Genomic DNA, 23922 nt, shown 5'->3' on the forward strand with positions numbered 1-23922 from the left:
CCCATATAACCCCATATAACCCCATATAACCCCATATAACCCTATATAACCCCATATAACCCCATATACCCCCACATACCCCCATATACCCCCATATATCCCCATATAACCCCATATAACCCCATATATCCCATAGGCACAAAGCTGGACAGCTCTGGCGTTGCCTTTGCCGTGGTCGGTGCCTGCCAGGCGCTGGGTCTCCCCATATAACCCCATATAACCCCATATAACCCCATATACCCCCATATAACCCCATATAACCCCATATAACCCCATATAACCCCATATAACCCCATATACCCCCATATAACCCCATATAACCCCATATCCCCCCATACACCCCATATCCCCCCATATAACCCCATATCCCCCCATATAACCCCATATAACCCCATATAACCCCATATACCCCCATATACCCCCATATACCCCCATATAACCCCATATAACCCCATATACCCCCATATACCCCCATATACCCCCATATAACCCCATATCACCCCATATACCCCCATATACCCCCATATACCCTTAGTCCTCATCGCTAGGTGGCGCTGTGTCCCCATTCCCCCATATACCCCCATATAACCCTTAGTCCTCCTCACCGCTAGGTGGCGCTGTGTCCCCATATCCCCATATACCCCATATCCACCCATATAACCCTCTACCTCCCCATATAACCCCATATAAGCCCATATCTCCTCATATAACCCCATATAACCCCATATAACCCCATATAACCCCATATAACCCCATACAGCCCCATATACCCCCATATAACCCCATATATCCCCATATAACCCCATATACCCCCATATAACCCCATATAACCCCATATAACCCCATATAAGCCCATATCTCCTCATATAACCCCATATAACCCCATATAACCCCATATAACCCCATATAACCCCATATAACCCCCATATACCCCCATATACCCTTAGTCCTCCTCACCGCTAGGTGGCGCTGTGTCCCCATATCCCCATATACCCCATATCCACCCATATAACCCCATATATTCCCATATAACCCCATATACCCCCATATAACCCCATATAACCCCATATAACCCCATATAACCCCATATATCCCATAGGCACAAAGCTGGACAGCTCTGGCGTTGCCTTTGCCGTGGTCGGTGCCTGCCAGGCGCTGGGTCTCCCCATATAACCCCATATACCCCCATATAACCCCATATAACCCCATATAACCCCATATACCCCCATATAACCCCATATAACCCCATATAACCCCATATACCCCCATATACCCCCATATAACCCCATATAACCCCATATAACCCCATATAACCCCATATCACCCCATATAACCCTATATCCCCCTATATATCCCTATATCCCCTATAGGCACAAAGCTGGACAGCTCTGGCGTTGCCTTTGCCGTGGTCGGTGCCTGCCAGGCGCTGGGTCTCCCCATATAACCCCGTATAACCCCATATAAACCCATATAACCCCATATAACCCCATATACCCCATATAACCCCATATAACCCCATATAACCCCATATACCCCCATATAACCCCATATAACCCCATATACCCCCATATAACCCCATATAACCCCATATACCCCCATATAGCCCCATATAACCCCATATAACCCCATATAACCCCATATAACCCCATATAACCCTATATCCCCCTATATATCCCTATATCCCATAGGCACAAAGCTGGACAGCTCTGGCGTTGCCTTTGCCGTGGTCGGTGCCTGCCAGGCGCTGGGTCTCCCCATATAACCCCATATAACCCCATATAACCCCATATAACCCCATATAACCCATATAACCCCGTATATCCCTATAGGCACAAAGCTGGACAGCTCTGGCGTTGCCTTTGCTGTAATAGGAGCCTGCCAGGCGCTGGGTCTCCCCATATAACCCCATATAACCCCATATAACCCCATATATCCCGTATAACCCCATATAACCCCATATAACCCCATATACCCCCATATAACCCCATATCCCCCCATATAACCCCATATATCCCCATATACCCCCATATACCCCCATATAACCCCATATAACCCTATATCCCCCTATATATCCCTATATCCCATAGGCACAAAGCTGGACAGCTCTGGCGTTGCCTTTGCCGTGGTCGGTGCCTGCCAGGCGCTGGGTCTCCCCATATAACCCCATATAACCCCATATAATCCCATATAACCCCATATATCCCATATAACCCCATATAACCCCATATAACCCCATATATCCCATAGGCACAAAGCTGGACAGCTCTGGCGTTGCCTTTGCCGTGGTCGGTGCCTGCCAGGCGCTGGGTCTCCCCATATAACCCCATATAACCCCATATAACCCCATATAACCCCATATAACCCCATATAACCCCATATAACCCATATAACCCCATATAACCCCATATAACCCCATATACCCCCCATATAACCCCATATAACCTCATATAACCCCATATAACCCCATATAACCCCATATATCCCCATATATCCCCATATAACCCCATATAACCCCATATATCCCCATATAACCCCATATAACCCCCATATACCCCCATATACCCTTAGTCCTCATCCCTAGGTGGCGCTGTGTCCCCATTCCCCCATATACCCCCATATAACCCTTAGTCCTCCTCACCGCTAGGTGGCGCTGTGTCCCCATATCCCCATATACCCCATATAACCCCCTACCTCCCCATATAACCCCATATAACCCCATATAACCCCATATAACCCCATATAACCCCATATATCCCTATAGGCACAAAGCTGGACAGCTCTGGCGTTGCCTTTGCCGTGGTCGGTGCCTGCCAGGCGCTGGGTCTCCCCATATAACCCCATATAACCCCATATATCCCCATATATCCCCATATACCCCCATATAACCCCATATAACCCCATATAACCCCCATATAACCCAATATACCCTTAGTCCTCATCGCTAGGTGGCGCTGTGTCCCCATTCCCCATATACCCCCATATAACCCTTAGTCCTCCTCACCGCTAGGTGGCGCTGTGTCCCCATATCCCCATATACCCCATATCCACCCATATAACCCCCTTACCTCCCCATATAACCCCATTATAACCCCATATAACCCTATATCCCCCTATATATCCATATATCCCCTATAGGCACAAAGCTGGACAGCTCTGGCGTTGCCTTTGCGGTGGTCGGTGCCTGCCAGGCGCTGGGTCTCCCCGACGTCCATCTGGCTCTGTCTGAGGATCACGCCTGGGTGGTCTTTGGGAGGGGGGGGGAGCACACGGCCGAGGTCACGTGGCACGGGAAGGGCAACGAGGATCGGAGGGGACAGAGCGTGACGGCTGGGGTGGCTGAGAGGGTATGGGGGGATATGGGGTTATATGGGGGTATATGGGGTTATATGGGGATATATGGGGTTATATGGGGTTATATGGGGTTATATGGGGGGATATGGGGTTATATGGGGATATATGGGGTTATATGGGGTTATATAGGGGGATATGGGGTTATATGGGGTTATATGGGGGGATATGGCGGGTATATGGGGTTATATGGGGGGATATGGAAGATATATGGGGTTATATGGGGGGATATGGGGTTATATGGGGTTATATGGGGGGATATGGGGGGATATAGGGTTATATGGGGTTATATGGGGGGATGTGGGGTTATATGGGGGGATATGGGGTATATGGGGTTATATGGGGTTATATGGGGTGTATGGGGTATATGGGGTGTATGGGGTTATATGGGGGGATATGGGGTGTATGGGGTTATATGGGGTGTATGGGGTGTATGGGGGATATGGGGATATATGGGGTTATATGGGGTTATATATGGGGTTATATAAAGGGCAACGAGGATCGGAGGGGGCAGAGTGTGACGGCTGGGGTGGCTGAGAGGGTATGGGGGGTATTTGGGGTTATATGGGGATATATGGGTGGATATGGGTTATATGGGGTGTGTGGGGTTATATGGGGGGATATGGGGTTATATGGGGTTATATGGGGGTTATATGGGGTTATATAGGGATATATGGGGGTATATAGGGGGATATGGGGTTATATGGGGTGGATATGGGGTTATATGGGGTTATATGGGGTTATATGGGGATATATGGGGGGATATGGGGTTATATGGGGTTATATGGGGTTATATGGGGGGATATGGGGTTATATGGGGGGTATATGGGGTTATATGGGGTTATATGGGGTGTATGGGGTTATATGGGGTGTATGGGGTGTATGGGGTTATATATGGGGTTATATGGGGGGATATGGGGTGTATGGGGTTATATGGGGGGATATGGGGTGTATGGCGTTATATGGGGTGTATGGGGTTATATGGGGGGATATGGGGTATATGGGGTTATATGGGGTGTATGGGGGATATGGGGTTATATGGGGTGTATGGGGTTATATGGGGTATATGGGGTGTATGGCGTTATATGGGGTGTATGGGGTGTATGGGGTTATATGGGGGGATATGGGGTGTATGGGGTTATATGGGGTGTATGGGGGATATGGGGTTATATGGGGTGTATGGGGTTATATGGGGGGATATGGGGGTGTATGGGGTTATATGGGGGGATATGGGGTGTATGGGGTTATATGGGGTGTATGGGGTTATATGGGGGATATGGGGTTATATGGGGGGATATATGGGGTTATATGGGGGGATATGGGGTTATATGGGGGATATGGGGTTATATGGGGTTATATGGGGGATATGGGGTTATATGGGGGGATATGGGGTTATATGGGGGATATGGGGTTATATGGGGGATATGGGGTTATATGGGGTTATATAGGGTTATATGGGGGCATATGGGGTTATATGGGGATATATGGGGGATATGGGGTTATATGGGGGGATATGGGGGATATATGGGGGGATATGGGGTTATATGGGGGGTATATGGGGTTATATGGGGTTATATGGGGTGTATGGGGTTATATGGGGTGTATGGGGTGTATGGGGTTATATATGGGGTTATATGGGGGGATATGGGGTGTATGGGGTTATATGGGGTGTATGGGGGATATGGGGTTATATGGGGTGTATGGGGTTATATGGGGGGATATGGGGGTGTATGGGGTTATATGGGGGGATATGGGGTGTATGGGGTTATATGGGGTGTATGGGGTTATATGGGGGATATGGGGTTATATGGGGGGATATATGGGGTTATATGGGGGGATATGGGGTTATATGGGGGATATGGGGTTATATGGGGTTATATGGGGGATATGGGGTTATATGGGGGGATATGGGGTTATATGGGGGATATGGGGTTATATGGGGTTATATAGGGTTATATGGGGGCATATGGGGTTATATGGGGATATATGGGGGATATGGGGTTATATGGGGGGATATGGGGGATATATGGGGGGATATGGGGATATATGGGGGATATGGGGGGGTATGGGGTTATATTAGGGGGGTATGGGGTTATATAGGGATATAGCGGCAGATGTGAGGGGATATGGGGTTATATGGGGGGATATGGGGTTATATGGGGGGATATGGGGTGTATGGGGGGATATGGGGTTATATGGGGGATATGGGGTGTATGGGGGGATATAAAGAAGAACGAGGATCAACGGGGACAGAGCATCACAGCCGGGGTGGCTGAGAGGGTATGGGGTTATATATTGGGTTATATGGGGGGATATGGGGTTATATGGGGGGATATGGGGATATATAGGGTTATATGGGGGGATATGGGGATATATAGGGTTATATGGGGGGATATAAAGGGGAACGAGGATCGGAGGGGGCAGAGCGTCATGGCTGGGGTGGCTGAGAGGGTATGGGGGGGTATGGGGTTATATGGGGGATATGGGGTTATAAGGGGGGGTATGGGGTTATATGGGGTTATATACGGGGGTATGGTGTTATATGGGTTTATATGGGGGGGTATGGGGTTATATGGGGGTATGAAGGGGTATGGGTTTATATGGGCTTATATGGGTGGATATGGGGTTATATGGGGGGATATGGGGTTATATGGGGGATATGGGGTTATATGGGGTGGATATGGGGTATAGAGGGGGATATGGGTTATATGGGGTGGATAGGGGTATAGAGGGGGATATGGGGTTATATGGGGGGGTATAGGGTTATATGGGGGGATATGGGGTGATATGGGGGGATATGGGGTTATATGGGGGGGTATGGGGTTATATGGGGGGATATGGGGTGATGTGGGGGGATATTAAAGGGAACGAGGATCGACGGGGACAGAGCGTCATGGCCGGGGTGGCTGAGAGGGTATGGGGGTGTATGGGGGCATATGGGGGGGATATAGGGTTATATGGGGGGATATGGGGTTATATGGGGGGATATAGGGTTATATGGGGGGATATGGGAGGATATGGGGTTATATGGACGGATATGAGGTTATATGGGGGGATATGGGGTTATATGGGGGGATATGGGGTTATTTGGGGTTATATGGAGAGATATGGGGTTATATGGGCGGATACGGAGTTATATGGGGTGATATGGGGGGTATGGGGGTGTATGGGGTGATATGGGGGTATATGGGGGTGTATGGGGATATAGGGAGTTATGTGGTGTATGGACGGGGATATATGGGGTTATATTGGGGGATATAGGGATATATGGGGGGATTTGGGTTATATGGGGGGGTATGGGATATATAGGGGGGATATGGGGGGTAGGGGGGGATATAGGGTTATATGGGGGGATATGGGGTTATATGGGGGGATATGGGGTTATATGGGGGGATATAGGGTTATATGGGGGGATATAGGGTTATATGGGGGGATATGGGGTTATATGGGGGGATATTGGGGGGTATGGAGTTATATGCGGGGGTATGGGGGGATATGGGGTTCTATGGGGGGATATGGGTTGGGGCATGGGGTGATATGGGGGGATATGGTGTGTATATTGGGGGGAGGGGAGGGATATGGGTTGGGGTATGGGGGGAATATGGGGGGGATATGGAGGGGGATGTAGGGGAGGACATGGGGGAGGCATGGGGGGATGGGGATATGGTGGGTATATGGGGTGAGAGGTGCCATGGTGTCTTTGGGGATTCCATGGGGTCTTTGGGGATTCCATGGGGTCTTTGGGGATGCCATGGGGGTCTTTGGGGATGCCATGGGGTCTTTGGGGGGGCGCTGTGGGGGTCTTTGGGGATTCCATGGGGTCTTTGGGGATGCCATGGGGGTCTTTGGGGATTCCATGGGGGTCTTTGGGGATTCCATGGGGGTCTTTGGGGATGCCATGGGGGTCTTTGGGGATTCCATGGGGGTCTTTGGGATTCCATGGGGGTCTTTGGGGATGCCATGGGGTCTTTGGGGATTCCATGGGGTCTTTGGGGATTCCATGGGGGTCTTTGGGGATTCCATGGGGTCTTTGGGGATGCCATGGGGGTCTTTTGGGATGCCATGGGGTCTTTGGGGATTCCATGGGGTCTTTGGGGATTCCATGGGGGTCTTTGGGGATTCCATGGGGGTCTTTGGGGATGCCATGGGGTCTTTGGGGATTCCATGGGGGTCTTTGGGGGGGCGCTGTGGGGGTCTTTGGGGATTCCATGGGGGTCTTTGGGGATGCCATGGGGGTCTTTGGGGATTCCATGGGGGTCTTTGGGATTCCATGGGGGTCTTTGGGGATGCCATGGGGTCTTTGGGGATTCCATGGGGGTCTTTGGGGGTTCTATGGGGGTCTTTGGGGATTCCATGGGGGTCTTTGGGGATGCCATGGGGTCTTTGGGGATGCCATGGGGGTCTTTGGGGATTCCATGGGGTCTTTGGGGATTCCATGGGGGTCTTTGGGGATGCCATGGGGTCTTTGGGGATGCCATGGGGGTCTTTGGGGATGCCATGGGGGTCTTTGGGGATTCCATGGGGTCTTTGGGGTCTTTGGGGATTCCATGGGGGTCTTTGGGGATGCCATGGGGGTCTTTGGGGATTCCATGGGGGTCTTTGGGGATGCCATGGGGGTCTTTGGGGATTCCATGGGGGTCTTCGGGGATTCCATGGGGGTCTTTGGGGATTCCATGGGGTCTTTGGGGATTCCATGGGGGTCTTTGGGGATGCCATGGGGTCTTTGGGGATGCCATGGGGTCTTTGGGGATTCCATGGGGTCTTTGGGGATTCCATGGGGGTCTTTGGGGATTCCATGGGGTCTTTGGGGATCCCATGGGGGTATTTGGAGATGCCATGGGGTATTTGGGGATGCCATGGGGTCTTTGGGGATGCCATGGGGTCTTTGGGGATTCCTTGTGGGTCTTTGGGGATTCCATGGGGGTCTTTGGGGATTCCATGGGGTATTTGGGGATTCCATGGGGGTCTTTGGGGGTTCTATGGGGGTCTTTGGGGATTCCATGGGGGTCTTTGGGGATTCCATGGGGTCTTTGGGGATTCCAGGGGGTCTTTGGGGATTCCATGGGGGTCTTTGGGGATGCCATGGGGTCTTTGGGGATTCCATGGGGTCTTTGGGGATTCCATGGGGTTTTTGGGGATTCCATGGGGGTCTTTGGGGATTCCATGGGGGTCTTTGGGGATTCCATGGGGTCTTTGGGGATTCCATGGGGGTCTTTGGGGTCTTTGGGGATGCCATGGGGGTCTTTGGGGATTCCATGGGGGTCTTTGGGGGTTCTATGGGGGTCTTTGGGGATTCCATGGGGGTCTTTGGGGATTCCATGGGGGTCTTTGGGGATTCCATGGGGTCTTTGGGGATTCCAGGGGGTCTTTGGGGATTCCATGGGGGTATTTGGAGATGCCATGGGGTCTTTGGGGATTCCATGGGGGTCTTTGGGGTCTTTGGGGATGCCATGGGGGTCTTTGGGGATTCCATGGGGGTCTTTGGGGGTTCTATGGAGGTCTTTGGGGATTCCATGGGGGTCTTTGGGGATGCCATGGGGTCTTTGGGGATGCCATGGGGGTCTTTGGGGATTCCATGGGGTCTTTGGGGATTCCATGGGGGTCTTTGGGGATGCCATGGGGTCTTTGGGGATGCCATGGGGGTCTTTGGGGATGCCATGGGGGTCTTTGGGGATTCCATGGGGTCTTTGGGGTCTTTGGGGATTCCATGGGGGTCTTTGGGGATGCCATGGGGGTCTTTGGGGATTCCATGGGGGTCTTTGGGGATGCCATGGGGGTCTTTGGGGATTCCATGGGGGTCTTTGGGGATTCCATGGGGGTCTTTGGGGATTCCATGGGGTCTTTGGGGATTCCATGGGGGTCTTTGGGGATGCCATGGGGTCTTTGGGGATGCCATGGGGTCTTTGGGGATTCCATGGGGTCTTTGGGGATTCCATGGGGGTCTTTGGGGATTCCATGGGGTCTTTGGGGATCCCATGGGGGTATTTGGAGATGCCATGGGGTCTTTGGGGATTCCATGGGGTCTTTGGGGATTCCATGGGGGTCTTTGGGGATTCCATGGGGTCTTTGGGGATTCCATGGGGTCTTTGGGGATTCCATGGGGTCTTTGGGGATTCCATGGGGTCTTTGGGGATTCCATGGGGGTCTTTGGGGATTCCATGGGGTCTTTGGGGATTCCATGGGGTATTTGGGGATTCCATGGGGGTCTTTGGGGATTCCATGGGGTATTTGGGGATTCCATGGGGGTCTTTGGGGATTCTATGTGGTCTTTGGGGATTCCATGGGGTCTTTGTTGATGCCATGGGGGTCTTTGGGGATTCCATGGGGTCTTTGGGGATGCCATGGGGTCTTTGGGGATTCCATGGGGGTCTTTGGGGATTCCATGGGGGTCTTTGGGGATGCCATGGGGTCTTTGGGGATTCCATGGGGGTCTTTGGGATTCCATGGGGTCTTTGGGGATTCCATGGGGGTCTTTGGGGATTCCATGGGGGTCTTTGGGGATGCCATGGGGGTCTTTGCAGATTCCATGGGGTCTTTGGGGATTCCATGGGGGTCTTTGGGGATGCCATGGGGGGTCTTGGGGGATGCCATGGGGTCTGTGGGGATGCCATGGGGGGTCTTTGGGGATTCCATGGGGTCTTTGGGGGTTCCATGGGGGTCTTTGGGGATTCCATGGGGTCTCTGGGGATTCCATGGGGGTCTTTGGGGATGCCATGGGGGTCTTTGGGGATTCCATGGGGGTCTTTGGGAGTTCCATGGGGGTCTTTGGGGATTCCATGGGGGTCTTTGGGGATGCCATGGGGGTCTTTGCAGATTCCATGGGGTCTTTGGGGATTCCATGGGGGTCTTTGGGGATGCCATGGGGGGTCTTGGGGGATGCCATGGGGTCTGTGGGGATGCCATGGGGGGTCTTTGGGGATTCCATGGGGTCTTTGGGGGTTCCATGGGGGTCTTTGGGGATTCCATGGGGTCTCTGGGGATTCCATGGGGGTCTTTGGGGATGCCATGGGGGTCTTTGGGGATTCCATGGGGGTCTTTGGGAGTTCCATGGGGGTCTTTGGGGATTCCATGGGGTCTCTGGGGATTCCATGGGGGTCTTTGGGGATTCCATGGGGGTCTTTGGGGATGCCATGGGGGTCTTTGGGGATTCCATGGGGGTCTTTGGGGATGCCATGGGGTCTTTGGGGATGCCATGGGGGTCTTTGGGGATTCCATGGGGTCTTTGGGGATGCCATGGGGGTCTTTTGGGATTCCATGGGGGTCTTTGGGGATTCCATGGGGTCTTTGGGGATGCCTTGGGGTCTTTGGGGTTTCCATGGGGTATTTGGGGATTCCATGGGGTCTTTGGGGATTCCTTGTGGGTCTTTGGGGATTCCATGGGGGTATTTGGGGATTCCATGGGGGTCTTTGGGGATTCCATGGGGTATTTGGGGATTCCATGGGGGTCTTTGGGGATTCCATGGGGTATTTGGGGATGCCATGGGGGTCTTTGGGGATTCCATGGGGGTCTTTGGGGATTCCATGGGGTCTTTGGGGATGCCATGGGGTCTTTGGGGATTCCATGGGGTCTTTGGGGATGTCATGGGGGTCTTTGGGGATGCCATGGGGTCTTTGGGGATGCTATGGGGGTCTTTGGGGATTCCATGTGGGTCTTTGGGGATGCCATGGGGTCTTTGGGGATGCCATGGGGTATTGATTCCATGGGGGTCTTTGGGGATTCCATGGGGTATTGATTCCATGGGGGTCTTTGGGGATTCCATGGGGGTCTTTGGGGATTCCATGGGGGTCTTTGGGGATTCCATGGGGTATTTGGGGATTCCATGGGGTCTTTGGGGATTCCATGGGGTCTTTGGGGATGTCATGGGGGTCTTTGGGGATTCCATGGGGTCTTTGGGGATTCCATGGGGGTCTTTGGGGATGTCATGGGGGTCTTTGGGGATTCCATGGGGTCTTTGGGGATTCCATGGGGGTCTTTGGGGATTCCATGGGGTCTTTGGGGATTCCATGGGGTCTTTGGGGATGCCATGGGGGTCTTTGGGGATTCCATGGGGGTCCTTGGGGATGCCATGGGGGTCTTTGGGGATTCCATGGGGTATTTGGGGATTTCATGGCGGTCCTTGGGGATTCCATGGGGTCTTTGGGGATTCCATGGGGTCTTTGGGGATTCCATGGGGTCTTTGGGGATTCCATGGGGGTCTTTGGGGATGCCATGGGGTCTTTGGGGATGCCATGGGGGTCTTTGGGGATGCCATGGGGGTCTTTGGGGATTCCATGGGGTCTTTGGGGTCTTTGGGGATTCCATGGGGGTCTTTGGGGATGCCATGGGGGTCTTTGGGGATTCCATGGGGGTCTTTGGGGATGCCATGGGGGTCTTTGGGGATTCCATGGGGGTCTTCGGGGATTCCATGGGGGTCTTTGGGGATTCCATGGGGTCTTTGGGGATTCCATGGGGTCTTTGGGGATGCCATGGGGTCTTTGGGGATGCCATGGGGTCTTTGGGGATTCCATGGGGTCTTTGGGGATTCCATGGGGGTCTTTGGGGATTCCATGGGGTCTTTGGGGATCCCATGGGGGTATTTGGAGATGCCATGGGGTATTTGGGGATGCCATGGGGTCTTTGGGGATGCCATGGGGTCTTTGGGGATTCCTTGTGGGTCTTTGGGGATTCCATGGGGGTCTTTGGGGATTCCATGGGGTATTTGGGGATTCCATGGGGGTCTTTGGGGGTTCTATGGGGGTCTTTGGGGATTCCATGGGGGTCTTTGGGGATTCCATGGGGTCTTTGGGGATTCCAGGGGGTCTTTGGGGATTCCATGGGGGTCTTTGGGGATGCCATGGGGTCTTTGGGGATTCCATGGGGTCTTTGGGGATTCCATGGGGTTTTTGGGGATTCCATGGGGGTCTTTGGGGATTCCATGGGGGTCTTTGGGGATTCCATGGGGTCTTTGGGGATTCCATGGGGGTCTTTGGGGTCTTTGGGGATGCCATGGGGGTCTTTGGGGATTCCATGGGGGTCTTTGGGGGTTCTATGGGGGTCTTTGGGGATTCCATGGGGGTCTTTGGGGATTCCATGGGGGTCTTTGGGGATTCCATGGGGTCTTTGGGGATTCCAGGGGGTCTTTGGGGATTCCATGGGGGTATTTGGAGATGCCATGGGGTCTTTGGGGATTCCATGGGGGTCTTTGGGGTCTTTGGGGATGCCATGGGGGTCTTTGGGGATTCCATGGGGGTCTTTGGGGGTTCTATGGAGGTCTTTGGGGATTCCATGGGGGTCTTTGGGGATGCCATGGGGTCTTTGGGGATGCCATGGGGGTCTTTGGGGATTCCATGGGGTCTTTGGGGATTCCATGGGGGTCTTTGGGGATGCCATGGGGTCTTTGGGGATGCCATGGGGGTCTTTGGGGATGCCATGGGGGTCTTTGGGGATTCCATGGGGTCTTTGGGGTCTTTGGGGATTCCATGGGGGTCTTTGGGGATGCCATGGGGGTCTTTGGGGATTCCATGGGGGTCTTTGGGGATGCCATGGGGGTCTTTGGGGATTCCATGGGGGTCTTTGGGGATTCCATGGGGGTCTTTGGGGATTCCATGGGGTCTTTGGGGATTCCATGGGGGTCTTTGGGGATGCCATGGGGTCTTTGGGGATGCCATGGGGTCTTTGGGGATTCCATGGGGTCTTTGGGGATTCCATGGGGGTCTTTGGGGATTCCATGGGGTCTTTGGGGATCCCATGGGGGTATTTGGAGATGCCATGGGGTCTTTGGGGATTCCATGGGGTCTTTGGGGATTCCATGGGGGTCTTTGGGGATTCCATGGGGTCTTTGGGGATTCCATGGGGTATTTGGGGATTCCATGGGGGTCTTTGGGGATTCCATGGGGTATTTGGGGATTCCATGGGGGTCTTTGGGGATTCTATGTGGTCTTTGGGGATTCCATGGGGTCTTTGTTGATGCCATGGGGGTCTTTGGGGATTCCATGGGGTCTTTGGGGATGCCATGGGGTCTTTGGGGATTCCATGGGGGTCTTTGGGGATTCCATGGGGGTCTTTGGGGATGCCATGGGGTCTTTGGGGATTCCATGGGGGTCTTTGGGATTCCATGGGGTCTTTGGGGATTCCATGGGGGTCTTTGGGGATTCCATGGGGGTCTTTGGGGATGCCATGGGGGTCTTTGCAGATTCCATGGGGTCTTTGGGGATTCCATGGGGGTCTTTGGGGATGCCATGGGGGGTCTTGGGGGATGCCATGGGGTCTGTGGGGATGCCATGGGGGGTCTTTGGGGATTCCATGGGGTCTTTGGGGGTTCCATGGGGGTCTTTGGGGATTCCATGGGGTCTCTGGGGATTCCATGGGGGTCTTTGGGGATGCCATGGGGGTCTTTGGGGATTCCATGGGGGTCTTTGGGAGTTCCATGGGGGTCTTTGGGGATTCCATGGGGTCTCTGGGGATTCCATGGGGGTCTTTGGGGATTCCATGGGGGTCTTTGGGGATGCCATGGGGGTCTTTGGGGATTCCATGGGGGTCTTTGGGGATGCCATGGGGTCTTTGGGGATGCCATGGGGGTCTTTGGGGATTCCATGGGGGTCTTTGGGGATTCCATGGGGTCTTTGGGGATGCCTTGGGGTCTTTGGGGTTTCCATGGGGTATTTGGGGATTCCATGGGGTCTTTGGGGATTCCTTGTGGGTCTTTGGGGATTCCATGGGGGTATTTGGGGATTCCATGGGGGTCTTTGGGGATTCCATGGGGTATTTGGGGATTCCATGGGGGTCTTTGGGGATTCCATGGGGTATTTGGGGATGCCATGGGGGTCTTTGGGGATTCCATGGGGGTCTTTGGGGATTCCATGGGGTCTTTGGGGATTCCATGGGGTCTTTGGGGATTCCATGGGGTCTTTGGGGATGTCATGGGGGTCTTTGGGGATTCCATGTGGGTCTTTGGGGATGCCATGGGGTCTTTGGGGATGCCATGGGGTATTGATTCCATGGGGGTCTTTGGGGATTCCATGGGGTATTGATTCCATGGGGGTCTTTGGGGATTCCATGGGGGTCTTTGGGGATTCCATGGGGGTCTTTGGGGATTCCATGGGGTATTTGGGGATTCCATGGGGTCTTTGGGGATTCCATGGGGTCTTTGGGGATGTCATGGGGGTCTTTGGGGATTCCATGGGGTCTTTGGGGATTCCATGGGGGTCTTTGGGGATGTCATGGGGGTCTTTGGGGATTCCATGGGGTCTTTGGGGATTCCATGGGGGTCTTTGGGGATTCCATGGGGTCTTTGGGGATGCCATGGGGGTCTTTGGGGATTCCATGGGGTATTTGGGGATTTCATGGCGGTCCTTGGGGATTCCATGGGGTCTTTGGGGATTCCATGGGGTCTTTGGGGATTCCATGGGGTCTTTGGGGATTCCATGGGGGTCTTTGGGGATTCCATGGGGGTCTTTGGGGTCTTTGGGGATTCCATGGGGGTCTTTGGGGATGCCATGGGGTCTTTGGGGATTCCATGGGGGTCTTTGGGGATTCCATGGGGTCTTTGGGGATTCCATGGGGGTATTTGGGGGTTCTATGGGGTATTTGGGGTTTTTGGGGATTCCATGGGGGTCTTTGGGGGGCACTGTGGGGGTATTTGGGGATTCCATGGGGGTCTTTGGGTATTCTATGGGGTCTTTGGGGGTTCTATGGGGGTCTTTGTGGGGGTCTCAATGCTGCCCCCCCCATAGAGCTGGCTGTATCTGAAGGGCTCGTACCTGCGCTGTACCCGACACATGGAGGTGGCCTTCATGGTGTGCGCCATCAACCCCAGCATCGACCCCCACACAGACAGCCTGGAGCTGCTGCAGCTGCAGCAGGTGGGATATAGGGGGATATGGGGGGTTATAAGGGGGATATGGGGGGTATAAGGGGTTATAAGGGGGTTATAGGGGGTTATAAGGGGCTATAAGGGGGATATGGGGTGCTATGAGGGGGTATAGGGGGACTATGGGGGGATATGGGGGGGGTATAGGGGGGATATGTGGGGGTATTGGGGGGCTATAAGGGGTATATGGGGTGCTATGAGGGGGTATAGGGGGGCTATGGGGGGGTATAGGGGGTTATAAGGGGGTTATGGGGGGTTATAAGGGGCTATAAGGGGGATATGGGGTGCTATGAGGGGGTTTAGGGGGGCTATGGGGTGCTATGGGGGGTTATAGGGGGGATATGGGGGGTTATAAGGGGCTATAAGGGGGATATGGGGGGTATAGGGGGGGTATATGGGGGATATGTCGGGGTATAGGGGGGCTATGGGGGGGTATAGGGGGGATATGTTGGGGTATAGGGGGGCTATGGGGGGGTATAGGGGGGATATGTTGGGGTATAGGGGGGCTAGGTGGGGATATGGGGGGGTATAGGGGGGATATGGGGGTTATGGATCAACCCCAGCATCGACCCCCCCACAGCAGGTGGGATATAGGGGGATATGGGGGGTTATAAGGGGGATATGGGGGGTATAAGGGGTTATAAGGGGGTTATGGGGGGCTGTAAGGGGCTATAAGGGGGATATGGGGTGCTATGAGGGGGTATAGGTGGGCTATGGGGTGCTATGGGGGGGTATAGGGGAGATATGTTGGGGTATAGGGGGGCTATGGGGGGGTATAGGGGGGATATATTGGGGTATAGGGGGGCTAGTTGGGGATATGGGGGGGTATAGGGGGGATGTGCCAGGGTATAGGGGGGATATGGGGGGGTATAGGGGGGATATGGGGGTTATGGATCAACCCCAGCATCGGCCCCCATACAGACAGCCTGGAGCTGCTGCAGCTGCAGCAGGTGGGAGATGGGGGGATATGGGGGGTATAGGGGGTCATGGGGGATATAGGGGGGATATGGGGGGGTATACGGGGGATATGGGGGGGTATAGGGGGGCTATGGGGGGGTATAGGGGGATATGTTGGGGTATAGGGGGGCTATGGTGGGGTATAGGGGGATATGTTGGGGTATAGGTGAGCTATGGGGGGATATAGGGGGGATATGGGGGGTTATAAGGGGGTCATGGGGGATATAGGGGGGATATGGCGTGCTATGGGGGGTTATAAGGGGGTCTTGGGGGAATAGGGGGGATATGGGGGTTATACGGGGGATATGTTGGGGTATATGGGGGCTATGGGGGGGTATAGGGGGATATGGGGGGTTATAGGGGGATATGTTGGGGTATAGGGGGGCTATGGGTGGATATAGGGGGGCTATGGGGGGGTTGTGGGGGGATATGGGGGTTTTATAGGGGCTACTAGGGGATATGGGGGGGATATGGGGGTATTGGGGGGTTATGGGGGGATATGTGGTGGGTTAGGAGGGATATGGGGGGTATTGGGGGGTTATGGGGGGTACAAGGGGGTTATGGGGGGATATGTGGTGGGTTAGGAGGGATATGGGGGGTATTGGGGGGTTATAAGGGGTTATGGGGGGATATGGGGGGGTATAGGGGGCTATAAGGGGGATATGGGGGGTTATGGGGGGCTGTAAGTTGGGTTATGGGGGGATATGAGGGGCTAAAAGGGGGATATGGGGGGCCATGGGAGGCTATAAGGGGGGATATGGGGAGCTATAAGGGGGTTATGGGGGGCTATAAGGGGGTTATGGGGGGCTATGGGGGGTTATAAAGGGAGGGATATGGGGGGTTATGGATCAACCCCAGCATCAACCCCCATACAGACAGCCTGGAGCTGGTTATGGGGTGGGTTAGGGGGTGTTAGGGTGGGTTATGGGGGGTAAGGGGGGCTATGGGGGGGAGAAGTGGGGTTATGGGGGGGCTATGGGGTGGGTTATGGGGTGTAAGGAGGGCTATGGGGGCTATGGGGTGGGTTATGGGGGATTGGGGGGATTATGGGGGACTATGGGGTGTTATGGGGCTATGGGGGCTATGGGGTGGGTTATGGGAGGCTATGGGGTGGGTTATGGGGGATTGGGGGGATTATGGGGGGCTATGGGGTGGGTTATGGGGTGTAAGGGGGGCTATGGGGTGGGTTATGGGAGGCTATGGGGTATTACAGTGTGGGTTATGGGGTGCTATGGGGTGTTATGGGGTGTTGTGGGGGATTATGGGGCAGGTTATGGGGTGTTATTGGGTGGGATATGGGGTGTTATGGAGGGTTATGGGGTGTTATGGGGTATTATGCAGTGTCATGGGGTGCTGTGTGGCAGGTTATGGGGTGCTATGGGGTGATGTGCTGTGGGGCACGCTATGGGGCAGGTTCACTATGGGGGCAGGCTCGCTATGGGGCAGGCTCCCTATGGGGCAGGCTCCCTATGGGGCAAGCTCACTATAGGGCAGGCTCACTATAGGGCAGGCTCCCTATGGGGCAGGCTCGCTATGGGGCAGGATCGCTATGGGGCAGGCTCACTATAGGGCAGGCTCACAATGGGGCAGGCTCGCTATGGGGCAGGCTCCCTATGGGGCAGGCTCACTATAGGGCAGGCTCGCTATAGGGCAGGCTCGCTATGGGGCAGGCTCTCTATTGGGCAGGCTCACTATAGGGCAGGCTCGCTATGGGGCAGGCTCGCTATGGGGCAGGCTCCCTATGGGGCAGGCTCACTATAGGGCAGGCTCGCTATAGGGCAGGCTCGCTATGGGGCAGGCTCTCTATTGGGCAGGCTCACTATAGGGCAGGCTCGCTATGGGGCAGGCTCGCTATGGGGCAGGGTCGCTATGGGGCAGGGTCTCTATGGGGCAGGCTCACTATAGGGCAGGCTCGCTATGGGGCAGGCTCGCTATGGGGCAGGGTCGCTATGGGGCAGGGTCTCTATGGGGCAGGGTCTCTATGGGGCAGGCTCGCTATGGGGCAGGCTCTCTATTGGGCAGGCTCACTATAGGGCAGGCTCGCTATGGGGCAGGCTCGCTATGGGGCAGGCTCGCTATGGGGCAGGCTCGCTATGGGGCAGGCTCGCTATGGGGCGCCCCATATCATTTTTCCATCCCCCCCCAGCGCCTCCTGTGGCTTCTTTATGATATGGGGCACCTGGAACGGTGAGTGTGGGGCGGCCCCATGGCGCTGTGGGGCTGCTGCTGTGGGGCTGATGCTATGGGGCTGGTGCTATGGGGTGGTGCTATGGGGCTGCTGCTATGGGGCTGCTGCTATGGGGCCGATGTTATGGGGCTGCTGCTATGGGGCCGATGTTATGGGGCTGCTGCTGTGGGGCTGATGCTATGGGGCTGGTGCTATGGGGCTGATGTTATGGGGCTGACATTATGGGGCTGATGCTATGGGGCTGGTGCTATGGGGCCCATGTTATGGGGCTGGTGCTATGGGGCCGATGTTATGGGGCTGACATTATGGGGCTGGTGCTATGGGGCTGATGTTATGGGGCTGACATTATGGGGTTGTTATGGGGCAGACATTATGGGGCTGATGTTATGGGGTTGACATTATAGGGCTGCTACTATGGGGCTGATATTATGGGGCTGGCGCTATGGGGCTGATATTATGGGGCTGATATTATGGGGTTGTTATGGGGCTGACGCTATGGGGTTGACATAGGGCTGGTGCTATGGCGTTCTTATGGGGCTGATGCTATGGGACTGACGCTATGGGGCTGATATTATGGGGCCGGTGCTATGGGACCGATGTTATGGGGCTGACGCTGTGGGGCTGACATTATAAGGCAGACGTTATGGGGCCAATGCTATGGGGCTGGTGCTATGGGGTTGACACTATGGGGCTGACGCTATGGGGCTGATGCTATGGGGCTGACGCTATGGGGCTGACGCTATGGGGCTGATGCTATGGGGCTGACGCTATGGGGCTGACGCTATGGGGCTGACGCTATGGGGCTGGTGCTATGGGACTGACGCTATGGGGCAGATGCTATGGGGCTGATGCTATGGGGCTGACACTGTGGGGCTGACGTTATGGGGCTGACGTTATGGGGCCGACGCTATGGGGCCAGTGCTATGGGACAGACGTTATAGGGCTGACACTGTGGGGCTGGTGCTATGGGGTTCTTATGGGGCTGACGCTGTGGGGCTGACATTATAAGGCAGATGTTATGGGGCTGACGCTATGGGGCTGATGCTATGGGGCTGATGTTATGGGGCTGACACTATGGGGCTGACGCTATGGGGCTGACGTTATGGGGCTGATGCTATGGGGCTGACGCTATTGCGCTGACGCTATGGGGCTGGTGCTATGGGGCTGATGTTATGGGGCTGACACTATGGGGCAGACGCTATGGGGCTGACGCTATGGGGCTGATGCTATGGGGCTGACGCTATGGGGCTGGTGCTATGGGGCTGTTATGGGGCTGACGCTATGGGGTGACGCTATGGGGCTGGTGCTATGGGGCTGTTATGGGGTGACGCTATGGGGTGACGCTATGGGGCTGTTATGGGGCTGACGCTATGGGGTGACGCTATGGGGCTGGTGCTATGGGTCTGTTATGGGGCTGACGCTATGGGGTGACGCTATGGGTCTGCCCCACAGGTACCCCATGGCTTTGGGCAACTTGGCCGACCTGGAGGAGCTGGAGCCGACACCGGGACGGCCCGACCCACTGACGCTGTACCATGAGGTGGGGCAGAGCTATGGGGCGGCACTGCTATGGGGCACAGCTATGGGGCAGCAATGCTATGGGGCATCGCTATGGGGCAGCAATGCTATGGGGCATCGCTATGGGGCAGCAATGCTATGGGGCAGCGCTATGGGGCGGCACTGCTATGGGGCATCGCTATGGGGCAGCAATGCTATGGGGCATCGCTATGGGGCAGCAATGCTATGGGGCATCGCTATGGGGCAGCAATGCTATGGGGCAGCGCTATGGGGCAGGGCTGCTGTGGGGCAGCGCTATGGGGCAGGGCTGCTATGGGGCGGCACTGCTATGGGGCGGCACTGCTATGGGGCAGCACTGCTATGGGGTGGTGCTGCTATGGGGCTGCACTGCTATGGGGTGATGCTATGGGGTGGCACTGCTATGGGGCAGTGTCGCTATGGGGCAGGGCTGCTATGGGGTGGTGCTATGGGGCGGCACTGCTATGGGGTGTTGATGCTATGGGGCAGCACTGCTATGGTGCAGGGCTGCTATGGGGCAGGGCTGCTATGGGGTGGTGCTATGGGGCAGCACTGCTATAGGGTGTTGATGCTATGGGGTGGTGCTGCTAAGGGGCAGCGCTGCTATGGGGCAGCACTGCTATGGGGTGTTGATGCTATGGGGCAGAACTGCTATGGGGCAGCGCTGCTATGGGGCAGCACTGCTATGGGGTGGCACTGCTATGGAGCGGCACTTCTATGAGGCGGCACTGTTATGGGGCAGGGCTGCTATGGGACAGGGCTGCTATGGGGCAGCACTGCTATGGGGTGCTGCTATGGGGCAGCACTGCTATGGGGCAGGGCTGCTATGGGGTGCTGCTATGGGGCAGGGCTGCTATGGGGCAGGGCTGCTATGGGGTGGCACTGCTATGGGGCGGCACTGCTATGGGGTGGTGCTGCTATGGGGCAGGGCTGCTATGGGGCAGGGTTACTATGGGGTGCTGCTATGGGGCAGGGCTGCTATAGGGTGTTGACGCTATGGGGCAGGGCTGCTATGGGGCAGCGCTATGGGGCAGTGCTATAGGGCAGTGTCTCTATGTGTCTGTGGTTATAGGGCATCGCAGCAGCCCGTCAGTACTACGACAACGCTCACATCTACCCCTACCTGTACCTGCTATGGGGCAGCGCTATGGGGCAGTGTCTCTATAGGGTCGCTATGGGGCAGTGTCTCTATAGGGTCTCTATGGGGCAGTGTCTCTATAGGGTCTCTATGGGACAGTGTCTCTATAGGGTCTCTATGGGGCAGTGTCTCTATAGGGTCGCTATGGGGCAGTGTCTCTATAGGGTCTCTATGGGGCAGTGTCTCTATAGGGTCTCTATGGGGCAGTGTCTCTATAGGGTCTCTATGGGGCAGTGTCTCTATAGGGTCTCTATGGGGCAGTGTCTCTATAGGGTCGCTATGGGGCAGTGTCTCTATAGGGTCTCTATGGGGCAGTGTCTCTATAGGGTCTCTATGGGGCAGTGTCGCTATGGGGCAGTGTCTCTATAGGGTCTCTATGGGGCAGTGTCTCTATAGGGTCTCTATGGGGCAGTGTCGCTATGGGGCAGTGTCTCTATAGGGTCTCTATGGGGCAGTGTCTCTATAGGGTCTCTATGGGGCAGTGTCTCTATAGGGTCGCTATGGGGCAGTGTCTCTATAGGGTCTCTATGGGGCAGTGTCTCTATAGGGTCGCTATGGGGCAGTGTCTCTATAGGGTCTCTATGGGTCAGTGTCGCTATGGGGCAGTGTCTCTATAGGGTCTCTATGGGGCAGTGTCTCTATAGGGTCTCTATGGGGCAGTGTCTCTATAGGGTCTCTATGGGGCAGTGTCGCTATAGGGTCTCTATGGGGCAGTGTCTCTATAGGGTCTCTATGGGGCAGTGTCTCTATAGGGTCGCTATGGGGCAGTGTCTCTATAGGGTCTCTATGGGGCAGTGTCTCTATAGGGTCGCTATGGGGCAGTGTCTCTATAGGGTCTCTATGGGGCAGTGTCTCTATGGGGCAGTGTCTCTATAGGGTCTCTATGGGGCAGTGTCTCTATAGGGTCTCTATGGGGCAGTGTCTCTATAGGGTCGCTATGGGGCAGTGTCTCTATAGGGTCTCTATGGGGCAGTGTCTCTATAGGGTCTCTATGGGGCAGTGTCTCTATAGGGTCGCTATGGGGCAGTGTCTCTATAGGGTCTCTATGGGGCAGTGTCTCTATAGGGTCTCTATGGGGCAGTGTCTCTATGGGGCAGTGTCTCTATAGGGTCTCTATGGGGCAGTGTCTCTATAGGGTCTCTATGGGGCAGTGTCGCTATGGGGCAGTGTCTCTATAGGGTCGCTATGGGGCAGTGTCTCTATAGGGTCTCTATGGGGCAGTGTCTCTATAGGGTCGCTATGGGGCAGTGTCTCTATGGGGCAGTGTCTCTATAGGGTCTCTATGGGGCAGTGTCGCTATGGGGCAGTGTCTCTATAGGGTCTCTATGGGGCAGTGTCTCTATAGGGTCTCTATGGGGCAGTGTCTCTATAGGGTCTCTATGGGGCAGTGTCTCTATAGGGTCTCTATGGGGCAGTGTCTCTATAGGGTCGCTATGGGGCAGTGTCTCTATAGGGTCTCTATGGGGCAGTGTCTCTATAGGGTCTCTATGGGGCAGTGTCTCTATAGGGTCTCTATGGGGAAGTGTCGCTATGGGGCAGTGTCTCTATAGGGTCTCTATGGGGCAGTGTCTCTATGGGGCAGTGTCTCTATAGGGTCTCTATGGGGCAGTGTCTCTATAGGGTCTCTATGGGGCAGTGTCTCTATAGGGTCTCTATGGGGCAGTGTCTCTATAGGGTCGCTATGGGGCAGTGTCTGTGGTTATAGGGTCGCTATGGGGCAGTGCCTCTATAGGGTCTCTGTGGTTATAGGGTCTCTATGGGTCTGTGGTTATAGGGTCTCTGTGGTTATAGGGTCTCTATGGTCTGCGGTTATAGGGTCTCTGTGGTTATAGGGTCTCTATGGGTCTGTGGTTATAGGGTCTCTATGGTCTGTGGTTATAGGGTCTCTATGGGTCTGTGGTTATAGGGTCTCTGTGGTTATAGGGTCTCTATGGTCTGTGGTTATAGGGTCTCTGTGGTTATAGGGTCTCTGTGGTTATAGGGTCTCTATGGGTCTGTGGTTATAGGGTCTCTGTGGTTATAGGGTCTCTGTGGTTATAGGGTCTCTATGGTCTGTGGTTATAGGGTCTCTGTGGTTATTGGGTCTCTATGGGTCTGTGGTTATAGGGTCTCTATGGTCTGTGGTTATAGGGTCTCTATGGGTCTGTGGTTATAGGGTCTCTGTGGTTATAGGGTCTCTATGGTCTGTGGTTATAGGGTCTCTGTGGTTATAGGGTCTCTGTGGTTATAGGGTCTCTATGGGTCTGTGGTTATAGGGTCTCTGTGGTTATAGGGTCTCTATGGGTCTGTGGTTATAGGGTCTGTATGGTCTGTGGTTATAGGGTCTGTATGGTCTGTGGTTATAGGGTCTCTGTGGTTATAGGGTCTCTATGGTCTGTGGTTATAGGGTCTCTGTGGTTATAGGGTCTCTATGGTCTGTGGTTATAGGGTCTCTGTGGTTATAGGGTCTCTGTGGTTATAGGGTCTCTATGGGTCTGTGGTTATAGGGTCTCTGTGGTTATAGGGTCTCTATGGTCTGTGGTTATAGGGTCTCTGTGGTTATAGGGTCTCTGTGGTTATAGGGTCTCTATGGGTCTGTGGTTATAGGGTCTCTGTGGTTATAGGGTCTCTGTGGTTATAGGGTCTCTATGGGTCTGTGGTTATAGGGTCTCTGTGGTTATAGGGTCTCTATGGTCTATGGTTATAGGGTCTCTGTGGTTATAGGGTCTCTATGGTCTGTGGTTATAGGGTCTCTGTGGTTATAGGGTCTCTATGGTCTGTGGTTATAGGGTCTCTATGGGTCTGTGGTTATAGGGTCTCTATGGGTCTGTGGTTATAGGGTCTCTATGGGTCTGTGGTTATAGGGTCTCTGTGGTTATAGGGTCTCTATGGGTCTGTGGTTATAGGGTCTCTATGGTCTGTGGTTA

At 54.7% G+C, this 23922-nt stretch overlaps 1 protein-coding gene across 2 annotated transcripts in view; it reads left to right on the forward strand.

Annotated features, from left to right (window-relative positions):
* MEN1 (menin 1) overlaps nucleotides 1-23922 on the forward strand; it is a 50881-nt gene that overhangs the window by 10635 nt on the left and 16324 nt on the right. Inside the window, exons 3-6 of one of the 2 annotated variants that reach the window (XM_085534681.1) lie at nucleotides 3136-3344; nucleotides 15061-15189; nucleotides 18301-18341; nucleotides 19795-19882. In XM_085534681.1, coding sequence (XP_085390807.1) covers nucleotides 3136-3344; nucleotides 15061-15189; nucleotides 18301-18341; nucleotides 19795-19882 — 467 coding nt within the window. Of the gene's footprint in view, nucleotides 1-3135; nucleotides 3345-15059; nucleotides 15190-18300; nucleotides 18342-19794; nucleotides 19883-23922 lie in introns of those variants that run through there. The other variant, XM_085534682.1, reaches the window with a different exon arrangement.

This window comes from Coturnix japonica, unplaced genomic scaffold (assembly GCF_054131305.1).
Source record: "Coturnix japonica strain WE unplaced genomic scaffold, WE-NBRP24 Scf096, whole genome shotgun sequence".
NCBI classification, from domain to species: domain Eukaryota; kingdom Metazoa; phylum Chordata; class Aves; order Galliformes; family Phasianidae; genus Coturnix; species Coturnix japonica.